The 14,278-nt window shown below is 40.3% G+C and overlaps 1 protein-coding gene across 1 annotated transcript; it reads left to right on the top strand.

Moving 5' to 3' along the window:
• Positions 1–6,779: 6,779 nt before the first annotated feature.
• LOC308653318 (proline-rich protein 23C-like) lies at positions 6,780–7,499 on the top strand (the record flags this gene model as incomplete). The annotated part of the gene is made up of 1 exon (XM_081301919.1): positions 6,780–7,499. One exon carries the CDS (start codon positions 6,780–6,782, stop codon positions 7,497–7,499), a length of 720 nt encoding a protein of 239 aa, XP_081158045.1.
• Between the last annotated feature and the right edge of the window lie 6,779 nt (positions 7,500–14,278).

The following is a 14,278-nucleotide window of genomic DNA, read 5'->3' as shown; positions in this document are numbered from 1 at the left end:
GAAGAAAGGAACTTCTCCCCACCCCACCACCGGACCCAACTCCTGGACACTCTCCTGGGGGGCCTGCTGGATCCCCAGAGCCCCTCAATAGTCAGCAATTCTGTGCTGACAATTGTTTTTTCTGTACCCGATTGTAAGGAAATAAAGACATCACGAAGAGAAGGCAGATTCCACATTTCATCTTGGAAATGGAAAATCTTCAGGAAAACCAAAAACTGTGTTTTCAGATTTGGGGGATTCTTCACAGGATCATTCTCTAAACACACACACACACACACACACACACACACACACACACACACACCATTTCCCTGCATTTTGTAGACGTTGTTTTCTCTCAAATGCACTTTTTAACTCATGTCGCCATTCCCCTCTTTTTTCCCCAAACCAAGAAAGCACTGGCTTTCTTATGCTGTGAGTTTCCTTCTGTGTTTTCCCATGGATTTATGAAGACATTCAGCCATAGCATGTCTAGTTCTTGATTTTTCCAGCTGCTGCCCCAGTGAACTGCCAAATACTATGATGGTTGCCACATCTGATTGTATGGTGTTTGTTCTCAGCAGTCTCTTAACCTGTTGAAGAAATTCTCTTCCAATCTTACTTCTTAATGTAAATGAGATTTATGTGGAATTTTATCAGATGTTGTCAGCATGCATTGGAATATATTTTTTAAATAAGTTCATCTGGTGATTTAAACCAATAGACTGATGGAAATGTTTGCTTTACTGCTATTCCACAGTGTTTTCTACCATTTAAATTGTACCCTGATTTTTTTCTAATGTAAATAAAACTTGTAACATTTGAAATGTTAATTTATTACCATGTTTGCTTCATTTCTATAAAGTAAAATATTACAAAACTGAAGCCAAAGGGTCATTTCATTTCAAAACATCAGTAACTATTCAGATTGACCACCGCACCTTACTAATTATTATTTTTAATTTTTAGTTGTACCTGAAAATACCTTTAGTTTATTCATTTATCTATTTTTTAATGTGATGCTGAGGATTGAACCCAGTGCCTCCATGGACTAGGCAAGGGTTCTACTGCTGAGCTACAACTCCAAATCCACATTACCAATTCTTTCCTACCTTTTTATTCTTAACATTCTACTCATTCAGTCTAGCCTCAATTTTCATCTGGCTGAAGAATATCCTTTCATAGTTATTTCCACCATGTCCTATGTGTGGTAAACTATCTTGGTTCTATAAATTTGAACATGGTTTTGCATGATAAACTCTCTTAGTATTGTATGCCTGAAAAGGCCATTATTACTCATGTATGAACATTTCAATTTGGTGTCAACACAGCTTATATATAATCAGAGATATGATAAATTATTGTATAGTTGTGTATTAAGAATTGTAAGGCAAAATAAATTTTAAAAAGAAAAAACGCCGTTATTACATATTCATTCTTAAATATAAAATGATATATAACTGTTTGAACAATATTCGCCTATTGCCATTTTTGTGATTGCAAGATAAAAAGTCTGCGAATCAAGTTGTTATTCCTTTTAGATGTGACTTTTCTACTCATTGTAGTATATTTTTAAATTGTCTTATTTTACACTTTGTGTTCCTTGATTTTTAAATGTTTTTATTATTGCATTATAGTTATACATAATAGTGGGGTACATTTTTGACACTCATATATGCATAGAATATAATTGGTTCCATTTTAATAACCATCACTTCCACTTTCCCTTCTCTCCACTCTCCCCTGTTCCTCTTCCTCTCTACTAGTCTTCCTTCTATTTATTTTTAGCTTTTTAGTCAGTTGCTTTATAGATAATACATAATGATAGAATGCACTATGACATATTCACATATGTACATAGCATAATATGATCAATTTCACTCCACAGCTCCACACTTTGCCCACTCCTCCTCCTTCTCCCTCAATTCCCTTCTTCCATTCCACTGATGTCCCAAAGGAAAAAATTAAGAGCATGAATAAAGGGCTTACAGAATGAGGAAATCTTTACCACTACTCTTCTGACAGGGAATTAATACTTAGAATATATTAAGAACTCAAAAATCTTAATCCCCCCCCCCAAGTCACAAAAGAACCAATCAATAAGTGGGCAAAAGAACTAAACACACTTCTGAAAAGAAGAAATACAAACGACTAACAAACATGAAAAAAAATGTTCAAAATGTTCAACATCCCTAGAAATCAGGGAAATGGGAGATACAGGAGTTTGGATTGCTTCAGAATCATGAAAGATCCAGTCATACCAGTGTTTTGGAAGAATCATCCAAACATATTTTTAAATCATTAGGAATTGTGACAGAATCAATATGGAATAGAGTAAAAAGCATTCAAGAAATGAGGGGCAAGAGCCCCAGGGTTGGAATGAGAGTGGAGAGCTGCACTAAGAAAGAGTAGTGGGCGGGATTGGTGTGGTGGCTCCCGTATTCCCAGAAGACCATCCCAACATCTGAAGGTTGAGGCAGGAGGGTCACAAGTTCAAAGCCATCCTCAGCAACTTAGTGAGGCCCTAAGCAACTCAGTGAGACCCTGTCTCTAAACTACAAAAAAGAACAGGGAGTGTGGATCAGTGGTTGAGGTTCCCTGGGTTCAATCCCTGGTACCAATACAAAACACAAAAATAACAAACAAACAAAAAAACAAAAAAACAGTAGTGTGGAATTGAATGGCCATTTCTAAAATAATCAATGCATTTGGGAATGAGAAGGATGGTTAATTACCAATGAAATCTAAATATGAGATCCAGGCAGTCTCTTCAACTCATACAATTAGTCTTACATCTCTTGGAGCTAGGGGTAGGAACCTAAGCACCTGACCCAGAGTTTACTGAACAGATAGGTTGAATTCTCAAATTAGGCAAGTCTGTGCTGGTGAGGTCACACCTCTGATTGGGCTCTGACACATGGGGTAAAGACAACCAGGTGGACAGATTTGAATATCTTGAATTCCCAGACCCCAAGCCTGGAGAACTGGCCTGGTCTTCTCTGTTAATGGTTGACAGTGCCTTGCATTAAGTTGACAGAAGCAGCTCCCTGGCAAGGCAACATGAATTGACCTCAAAACCTTCCCTTAACTCCTCTCCACCACAAGGCCAGTAATTAAAGTTAAGCCCAGAAATATGGGCCTGTAAACAATGAAGGGGAGGGAAGAAAGGCACATAATTGTGTGTGTGTGTGTGTGTGTGTGTGTGTGTGCCTGCGCGAGTGTGTGCATGCATGTGTGTGTGTGTGTGCAGGTGTATGTGTCTGTTCTGCAGGATTCACCCAACATAAACCAGTAGGAATCAAGTATAAAACTGAAGCTGCTGGATATCAGCCTGTTAAAGAGAGAGTTTGGAAATTTAGAAGAATTCTCCTGTAATACAAGAGAGTTTTAACACCCTGGCAAGGACTTTGTTAAGACAGTACTCACATTCTTAAAAGCAACTCTCAGAAGCTTGGAGAAAAGAATGATCCACAGTACAAGCATATAAGCATATAAGTCTTACAAGAGGCAGGACAAAAGTGTTGAAAGGAAAGAGGACTTAGAGGTCACCTGTCAGAAATAGTCTATGAGAATATTCAAATAACCACAAAGTATACCAGAAGTAGAACTGTAAGAATAATAGGGAATCAGGTAATCAGGTCATCAAAGACTATAGGAGAGCCATAGACACTTCATTAGACATCTGAGAAGTAAATGGTGTGTAGTATTCTGAGACCCAATTTATTAAAGTAAAAAAAAAAAAGAAGAGAGGAACATTTTATAGAAAATATAAGAAAATAATTGCCAATAATTATATAAAAAAAATGATGTAGCCACACAGGTAATCAGAAATGCAAAATAAAAACACAGGGTAGCACTTTACTATACCGGGTTGGAAAAGATTTAAGAATCCAGCAATAAGAAATGCATGCAAGGCAAGTAACCCAGTCGATAAATGGGTACATGAAGTGTACAGACACTTCTCAAAAGAAGTATGAAGGGTCAACAATTATATAAAAAAATGTTCAACATTTTTAGCCACCAGGGAAATGCACAACAGGGTAGGGGATGTGGCTCAGCAGCACAGCACTTGCTTAGCACCAGCAAGGCCCTGGGTTGGATAATCCGCACCAATAAAAATAAATAAATAAAGGGAAATGCATATCAAAACTATACTGAGCAGTGGTGTATGCCTGCAATCCCAGCTGCTAGGGAGGCTGAGGCAGAAAGATTGTGAGTTCAAATCCAGCCTCAGCAACTTAGTGAGGCCCTTAGCAACTCAGTGAGACCCTGTCTCTAAATAGAATACAAATAAGGACCTGGGGATGTGGCTCAGTGGTTAAAGGCCCCTGGGTTCATTCCCAAGTACAAAAACAAACAAACAAACAAATAACCTATACTGAGATTCCATCTGACTTCAGTTAGAAGTGCAGCCATCAAGAATACAAACAATAAATGCTGGTGAGGATGGGATGATGGGGTAAGAAACTCTTACACACTGTTGGTGGAAATATAAATTAGTAGAGCCACTGTGGAAATCAGTATGGGGGTTCTTCAAAAGGCTAAAAATAAATCTGCCATATGATCCAGCTATACCACATTTGGGTATTTGTCAAAAAATAAAAAATAAAGACAGCACATTTTACAGATAACATGCATACCATGTTTATTGCAGCACAATTCACATTAGCCAAGTAATGGGATCAACCAAGGTGTCTGTCAACAGATAAATGGATAAAGAATACTATATATATATATATATATATATATATATATATATATATATATATACACACACACACACACACACACATATGCACACACACAAAATGCAGTTTTATTCAGACATAAAGAGGAACAAAAATGTCACTTGCAGAAGAATAGATGAAACTGGAGACCATAATTTTTTTGAGTGAATAAGTCAAAATCAGAGAGAAAAGTACCATGTGTTTTCTCCCATGTGTGGAAACTAGGAGGGAAAAAAAGGACCCCATGAAATTAGAAGGGAGATGGGAGAGTAGAGGGAAGGGATCAGGGGAGAAAAGAAGGAATAGTGAGGGAAGCACTGGGGAATGAAATTGATCCATTTATGGTTTTGTGTAGTAACCAATGAGCCACAGTGAAAGTTGCCATTCTGTACATTTTATATGCACTGATGAATGGAAGAAAAGCAGGCAGGCCAGCAGACAGGCAGGCATATGAGAGATAAATGTTTGCAAGAATGTAGTGAAATTGAAACACATTGGGCTCCCGCGAATGTAAACCAAGAAATAGAAACATTGGAAATAAAACAGGGTAGACACACATGTTAATATGAAAGGCACACACAGTACCAAATCAGTGTTCGTTAGGTGTACACAATAAATACCTAAATTAAGTATAATTGATTTAAAGTCACGATTGCATTTGATTCTACAACAAACATAAATGAAGTGTTTAATTATGGGAAATTTTGCTTTACCACTTAGAGCCTCAGCTGTTGTAAGGGGAAAAAAAAGATCATATCTGGCAAGACCAGGGTGAGGAAGTACCAAGGATTGAACCCAGGGATAACAATTTAACCACTGAGCCAAATCCCCAGCCCGTTTTTTTTTTTTTTTTTTTTCTTGAGACAGGGTCTCTCTAAATTGCTTAAGATCTCTTTAAATTGTTGAGGCGGGCTTTCAACTTGGGATCCTCTGGTTTCAACTGGCCAAATCGCCCGGATTACAGACATGCACCACTACGCCTCGAAAAATCATTTTTTAAAACAGTAAAATGGTGGACATATAAGTAAGTGCTCAATAAAAAAGAAAAAAAAGTTAATTGTATTGCTTTAATTTTAATAATGCAATTAACAATTTTATTACAGGCCTTAACCTTCAGGAACAAACTGCCATAAAGCTTTTCATTTTAGTATTTAAAATGCACTTTTCCTAAAAGAAAAATCTACATTTTTCATTTATTCTTAAGATAAAACGATTGTCAAACATTAAAAAGAATTTCAGGCCGGGCATGGTGGTGCAAGCCTGCAATCCCAGCAACTCAGCAGGCTGAGGAAAGAGGATCAGGAGTTCAAAGTCAATCTCAGCAACAGTTAGGCTCTAAACAACCTACCAAGATCCTAACTCTAAATAAAATACATAAAGAGCTGGGGATGTGGCTCAGTGATGCAGTGCCCCCGAGTTCTAAGTACCTCCCCATCCCCTCAAAATAATAATAATAATAAAATACTCAGAACTGGAATCTTGCTTAGCATTTGTAAGTCCCTGAGTTCAATCCCCAGCAGCAGAAAGGACAAAGTGGGGGGGCACTTTAAGTAGCCTTTGGGTGGGTTGGCGGTTGGGGATTACTAGGTGCAGGGGACTTTTTGAGTGTTTTCCCCAGAATCCTGGAAGACATGAATTCTAACGTTAGCCATCTTGAAATTCTACGCCTGTTTTTATCCCTCCACGCAAGAAACACCAGTGATTCTGCCCACTAGGTATTTCCCCACAGAGACACACCACAGCCAAAGCTGTTAGCCAGCCGACTCCTCCCATCTAGGGGCGGAGCTCCGTAGGGGCGGAGCTTAGCGTGACACTGGAACTTGGGTTGCGCGGGCAATATAATTGGCCCTCCAGGGCGCATCCGGGTCAGTGCATAGTTGCAAGGTTCCAAAGTGGGACGCCAAGCACAGCAGTGGGCGCAGATCCAAAGAAGCTAGGACTGCCGCCCACTCGAAAGCTTAGCGCACCTCACCTGTCCTCTGGACCTGACTGTCAGCACGCGCAGGACCGCGCCGCCTGCGCCCCGCACTCACTTTGCCCCGAAACGGGAGCATCCACCACAGCGCTGTCGACATGGTGGGCATTCGTCCACGCAGCCCCAGCGCCTGCCCTGCGCCCTGCGGGGGACCACAGCCTGGAGGACCTGGCCCTGCCAAACGCCGCCGACTAGACGACCCTGCAGACCCTGCAGAGGCCCCGGCGGAACCCACCTTGCAAAACTCTGCAGCAGCAGCCAACGCCACCGCGCTCACCTCCGTGGTGGTTGTGGCCGCGGGCTGCTCCTTACAGGTACCCATGGACGACGGCGACCTGGTGCTACAGCCTGCGCCAAGCTCTGTCCTGCAAGTGAGTCTCCAAGGACACAACCTCATTCTGATCCCTGAGGGCCTCGTGGGAGCCACCGACCAACGCCCAGGAGGCCAGGGAGACTGTCCTGAAGACCCGGAACTGGGCGCCTTCCTGAGACCCCTCGGTGAGAACATGGTCGTCGAGCAGGGATTCTTCTGCGAATTTATGCCAGAGATCGTCAGAAAAATAGAGGCCTTCGAGGAGCAATGGATGGACCCTCCAGCCGGCCCGCAGGGGCCCATCCCATATCTCCGTGCTTGGGCCCCCACCCCTAGTCCAGTGAGGCGCTCTTCTAATCCCGCCTACGACGTGGATTTCCACCTTCTGAGGCCCTTCCCCACCTCACCACTGCAACCTCTACCTCCCTCTCCAAGTTCAAGTCCCCAGGTGCGTCCTCAGCGCTCTCCAGGCCCTAGGAGCAAAGCCTGCAGACGTCTGTTCTAGGAAGAAAGGAACTTCTCCCCACCCCACCACCGGACCCAACTCCTGGACACTCTCCTGGGGGGCCTGCTGGATCCCCAGAGCCCCTCAATAGTCAGCAATTCTGTGCTGACAATTGTTTTTTCTGTACCCGATTGTAAGGAAATAAAGACATCACGAAGAGAAGGCAGATTCCACATTTCATCTTGGAAATGGAAAATCTTCAGGAAAACCAAAAACTGTGTTTTCAGATTTGGGGGATTCTTCACAGGATCATTCTCTAAACACACACACACACACACACACACACACACACACACACACACACCATTTCCCTGCATTTTGTAGACGTTGTTTTCTCTCAAATGCACTTTTAAACTCATGTCGCCATTCCCCTCTTTTTTCCCCAAACCAAGAAAGCACTGGCTTTCTTATGCTGTGAGTTTCCTTCTGTGTTTTCCCATGGATTTATGAAGACATTCAGCCATAGCATGTCTAGTTCTTGATTTTTCCAGCTGCTGCCCCAGTGAACTGCCAAATACTATGATGGTTGCCACATCTGATTGTATGGTGTTTGTTCTCAGCAGTCTCTTAACCTGTTGAAGAAATTCTCTTCCAATCTTACTTCTTAATGTAAATGAGATTTATGTGGAATTTTATCAGATGTTGTCAGCATGCATTGGAATATATTTTTTAAATAAGTTCATCTGGTGATTTAAACCAATAGACTGATGGAAATGTTTGCTTTACTGCTATTCCACAGTGTTTTCTACCATTTAAATTGTACCCTGATTTTTTTCTAATGTAAATAAAACTTGTAACATTTGAAATGTTAATTTATTACCATGTTTGCTTCATTTCTATAAAGTAAAATATTACAAAACTGAAGCCAAAGGGTCATTTCATTTCAAAACATCAGTAACTATTCAGATTGACCACCGCACCTTACTAATTATTATTTTTAATTTTTAGTTGTACCTGAAAATACCTTTAGTTTATTCATTTATCTATTTTTTAATGTGATGCTGAGGATTGAACCCAGTGCCTCCATGGACTAGGCAAGGGTTCTACTGCTGAGCTACAACTCCAAATCCACATTACCAATTCTTTCCTACCTTTTTATTCTTAACATTCTACTCATTCAGTCTAGCCTCAATTTTCATCTGGCTGAAGAATATCCTTTCATAGTTATTTCCACCATGTCCTATGTGTGGTAAACTATCTTGGTTCTATAAATTTGAACATGGTTTTGCATGATAAACTCTCTTAGTATTGTATGCCTGAAAAGGCCATTATTACTCATGTATGAACATTTCAATTTGGTGTCAACACAGCTTATATATAATCAGAGATATGATAAATTATTGTATAGTTGTGTATTAAGAATTGTAAGGCAAAATAAATTTTAAAAAGAAAAAACGCCGTTATTACATATTCATTCTTAAATATAAAATGATATATAACTGTTTGAACAATATTCGCCTATTGCCATTTTTGTGATTGCAAGATAAAAAGTCTGCGAATCAAGTTGTTATTCCTTTTAGATGTGACTTTTCTACTCATTGTAGTATATTTTTAAATTGTCTTATTTTACACTTTGTGTTCCTTGATTTTTAAATGTTTTTATTATTGCATTATAGTTATACATAATAGTGGGGTACATTTTTGACACTCATATATGCATAGAATATAATTGGTTCCATTTTAATAACCATCACTTCCACTTTCCCTTCTCTCCACTCTCCCCTGTTCCTCTTCCTCTCTACTAGTCTTCCTTCTATTTATTTTTAGCTTTTTAATCAGTTGCTTTATAGATAATACATAATGATAGAATGCACTATGACATATTCACATATGTACATAGCATAATATGATCAATTTCACTCCACAGCTCCACACTTTGCCCACTCCTCCTCCTTCTCCCTCAATTCCCTTCTTCCATTCCACTGATGTCCCAAAGGAAAAAATTAAGAGCATGAATAAAGGGCTTACAGAATGAGGAAATCTTTACCACTACTCTACTGACAGGGAATTCATACTTAGAATATATTAAGAACTCAAAAATCTTAATCCCCCCCCCCCAAATCACAAAAGAACCAATCAATAAGTGGGCAAAAGAACTAAACACACTTCTGAAAAGAAGAAATACAAACGACTAACAAACATGAAAAAAAAAATGTTCAAAATGTTCAACATCCCTAGAAATCAGGGAAATGGGAGATACAGGAGTTTGGATTGCTTCAGAATCATGAAAGATCCAGTCATACCAGTGTTTTGGAAGAATCATCCAAACATATTTTTAAATCATTAGGAATTGTGACAGAATCAATATGGAATAGAGTAAAAAGCATTCAAGAAATGAGGGGCAAGAGCCCCAGGGTTGGAATGAGAGTGGAGAGCTGCACTAAGAAAGAGTAGTGGGCGGGATTGGTGTGGTGGCTCCCGTATTCCCAGAAGACCATCCCAACATCTGAAGGTTGAGGCAGGAGGGTCACAAGTTCAAAGCCATCCTCAGCAACTTAGTGAGGCCCTAAGCAACTCAGTGAGACCCTGTCTCTAAACTACAAAAAAGAACAGGGAGTGTGGATCAGTGGTTGAGGTTCCCTGGGTTCAATCCCTGGTACCAATACAAAACACAAAAATAACAAACAAACAAAAAAACAAAAAAACAGTAGTGTGGAATTGAATGACCATTTCTAAAATAAACAATGCATTTGGGAATGAGAAGGATGGTTAATTACCAATGAAATCTAAATATGAGATCCAGGCAGTCTCTTCAACTCATACAATTAGTCTTACATCTCTTGGAGCTAGGGGTAGGAACCTAAGCACCTGACCCAGAGTTTACTGAACAGATAGGTTGAATTCTCAAATTAGGCAAGTCTGTGCTGGTGAGGTCACACCTCTGATTGGGCTCTGACACATGGGGTAAAGACAACCAGGTGGACAGATTTGAATATCTTGAATTCCCAGACCCCAAGCCTGGAGAACTGGCCTGGTCTTCTCTGTTAATGGTTGACAGTGCCTTGCATTAAGTTGACAGAAGCAGCTCCCTGGCAAGGCAACATGAATTGACCTCAAAACCTTCCCTTAACTCCTCTCCACCACAAGGCCAGTAATTAAAGTTAAGCCCAGAAATATGGGCCTGTAAACAATGAAGGGGAGGGAAGAAAGGCACATAATTGTGTGTGTGTGTGTGTGTGTGTGTGTGTGCCTGCACGAGTGTGTGCATGCATGTGTGTGTGTGTGTGTGCAGGTGTATGTGTCTGTTCTGCAGGATTCACCCAACATAAACCAGTAGGAATCAAGTATAAAACTGAAGCTGCTGGATATCAGCCTGTTAAAGAGAGAGTTTGGAAATTTAGAAGAATTCTCCTGTAATACAAGAGAGTTTTAACACCCTGGCAAGGACTTTGTTAAGACAGTACTCACATTCTTAAAAGCAACTCTCAGAAGCTTGGAGAAAAGAATGATCCACAGTACAAGCATATAAGCATATAAGTCTTACAGGAGGCAGGACAAAAGTGTTGAAAAGAAAGAGGACTTAGAGGTCACCTGTCAGAAATAGTCTATGAGAATATTCAAATAACCACAAAGTATACCAGAAGTAGAACTGTAAGAATAATAGGGAATCAGATAATCAGGTCATAAAAGACTATAGGAGAGCCATAGACACTTCATTAGACATCTGAGAAGTAAATGGTGTGTAGTATTCTGAGACCCAATTTATTAAAGTAAAAAAAAAAATAGAAGAGAGGAATATTTTATAGAAAATATAAGAAAATAATTGCCAATAATTATATGAAAAAAAATGATGTGGCCACACAGGTAATCAGAAATGCAAAATAAAAACACAGGGTAGCACTTTACTATATCGGGTAGGAAAAGATTTAAGAATCCAGCAATAAGAAATGCTTGCAAGGCAAGTAACCCAGTCGATAAATGGGTACATGAAGTGTACAGACACTTCTCAAAAGAAGTATGAAGGGTCAACAATTATATAAAAAAATGTTCAACATTTTTAGCCACCAGGGAAATGCACAACAGGGTAGGGGATGTGGCTCAGCAGCACAGCACTTGCTTAGCACCAGCAAGGCCCTGGGTTGGATAATCTGCACCAATAAAAATAAATAAATAAAGGGAAATGCATATCAAAACTATACTGAGCAGTGGTGTACGCCTGCAATCCCAACTGCTAGGGAGGCTGAGGCAGAAAGATTGTGAGTTCAAATCCAGCCCCAGCAACTTAGTGAGGCCTTTAGCAACTCAGTGAGACCCTGTCTCTAAATAGAATACAAATAAGGACCTCGGGATGTGGCTCAGTGGTTAAAGGCCCCTGGGTTCATTCCCCAGTACAAAAACAAACAAACAAAGAAATAACCTATACTGAGATTCCATCTGACTTCAGTTAGAAGTGCAGCCATCAAGAATACAAAGAATAAATGCTGGTGAGGATGGGATGATGGGGTAAGAAACTCTTACACACTGTTGGTGGGAATATAAATTAGTAGAGCCACTATGGAAATCAGTATGGGGGTTCTTCAAAAGGCTAAAAATAAATCTTCCATATGATCCAGCTATACCACATTTGGGTATTTGTCAAAAAATAAAAAATAAAGACAGCACATTTTACAGATAGCATGCATACCATCTTTATTGCAGCACAATTCACATTAGCCAAGTAATGGGATCAACCAAGGTGTCTGTCAACAGATAAATGGATAAAGAATATTATATATATATATATATATATATATATATATATATACACACACACACACACACACACACACACACATATGCACACACACAAAATGCAGTTTTATTCAGACATAAAGAAGAACAAAAATGTCACTTGCAGAAGAATAGATGAAACTGGAGACCATAAATTTTGAGTGAATAAGTCAAAATCAGAGAGAAAAGTACCATGTGTTTTCTCCCATGTGTGGAAACTAGGAGGGAAAAAAAGGACCCCATGAAATTAGAAGGGAGATGGGAGAGTAGAGGGAAGGGATCAGGGGAGAAAAGAAGGAATAGTGAGGGAAGCACTGGGGAATGAAATTGATCCATTTATGGTTTTGTGTAGTAACCAATGAGCCACAGTGAAAGTTGCCATTCTGTACATTTTATAGGCACTGATGAATGGAAGAAAAGCAGGCAGGCCAGCAGACAGGCAGGCATATGAGAGATAAATGTTTGCAAGAATGTAGTGAAATTGAAACACATTGGGCTCCCGCGAATGTAAACCAAGAAATAGAAACATTGGAAATAAAACAGGGTAGACACACATGTTAATATGAAAGGCACACACAGTACCAAATCAGTGTTCGTTAGGTGTACACAATAAATACCTAAATTAAGTATAATTGATTTAAAGTCACGATTGCATTTGATTTTACAACAAACATAAATGAAGTGTTTAATTATGGGAAATTTTGCTTTACCACTTAGAGCCTCAGCTGTTGTAAGGGGAAAAAAAAGATCATATCTGGCAAGACCAGGGTGAGGAAGTACCAAGGATTGAACCCAGGGATAACAATTTAACCACTGAGCCAAATCCCCAGCCCGTTTTTTTTTTTTTTTTTTTCTTGAGACAGGGTCTCTCTAAATTGCTTAAGATCTCTTTAAATTGTTGAGGCGGGCTTTCAACTTGGGATCCTCTGGTTTCAACTGGCCAAATCGCCCGGATTACAGACATGCACCACTACGCCTAGAAAAATCATTTTTTAAAACAGTAAAATGGTGGACATATAAGTAAGTGCTCAATAAAAAAGAAAAAAAAGTTAATTGTATTGCTTTAATTTTAATAATGCAATTAACAATTTTATTACAGGCCTTAACCTTCAGGAACAAACTGCCATAAAGCTTTTCATTTTAGTATTTAAAATGCACTTTTCCTAAAAGAAAAATCTACATTTTTCATTTATTCTTAAGATAAAACGATTGTCAAACATTAAAAAGAATTTCAGGCCGGGCATGGTGGTGCAAGCCTGCAATCCCAGCAACTCAGCAGGCTGAGGAAAGAGGATCAGGAGTTCAAAGTCAATCTCAGCAACAGTTAGGCTCTAAACAACCTACCAAGATCCTAACTCTAAATAAAATACATAAAGAGCTGGGGATGTGGCTCAGTGATGCAGTGCCCCCGAGTTCTAAGTACCTCCCCATCCCCTCAAAATAATAATAATAATAAAATACTCAGAACTGGAATCTTGCTTAGCATTTGTAAGTCCCTGAGTTCAATCCCCAGCAGCAGAAAGGACAAAGTGGGGGGGCACTTTAAGTAGCCTTTGGGTGGGTTGGCGGTTGGGGATTACTAGGTGCAGGGGACTTTTTGAGTGTTTTCCCCAGAATCCTGGAAGACATGAATTCTAACGTTAGCCATCTTGAAATTCTACGCCTGTTTTTATCCCTCCACGCAAGAAACACCAGTGATTCTGCCCACTAGGTATTTCCCCACAGAGACACACCACAGCCAAAGCTGTTAGCCAGCCGACTCCTCCCATCTAGGGGCGGAGCTCCGTAGGGGCGGAGCTTAGCGTGACACTGGAACTTGGGTTGCGCGGGCAAAATAATTGGCCCTCCAGGGCGCATCCGGGTCAGTGCATAGTTGCAAGGTTCCAAAGTGGGACGCCAAGCACAGCAGTGGGCGCAGATCCAAAGAAGCTAGGACTGCCGCTCACTCGAAAGCTTAGCGCACCTCACCTGTCCTCTGGACCTGACTGTCAGCACGCGCAGGACCGCGCCGCCTGCGCCCCGCACTCACTTTGCCCCGAAACGGGAGCATCCACCACAGCGCTGTCGAC

The sequence above is a fragment of the Spermophilus citellus genome (genome assembly GCF_964194105.1).
Source record: "Spermophilus citellus genome assembly, chromosome: 7".
NCBI lineage: Eukaryota > Metazoa > Chordata > Mammalia > Rodentia > Sciuridae > Spermophilus > Spermophilus citellus.
This window is presented reverse-complemented; position numbering and strand designations above follow the sequence as displayed.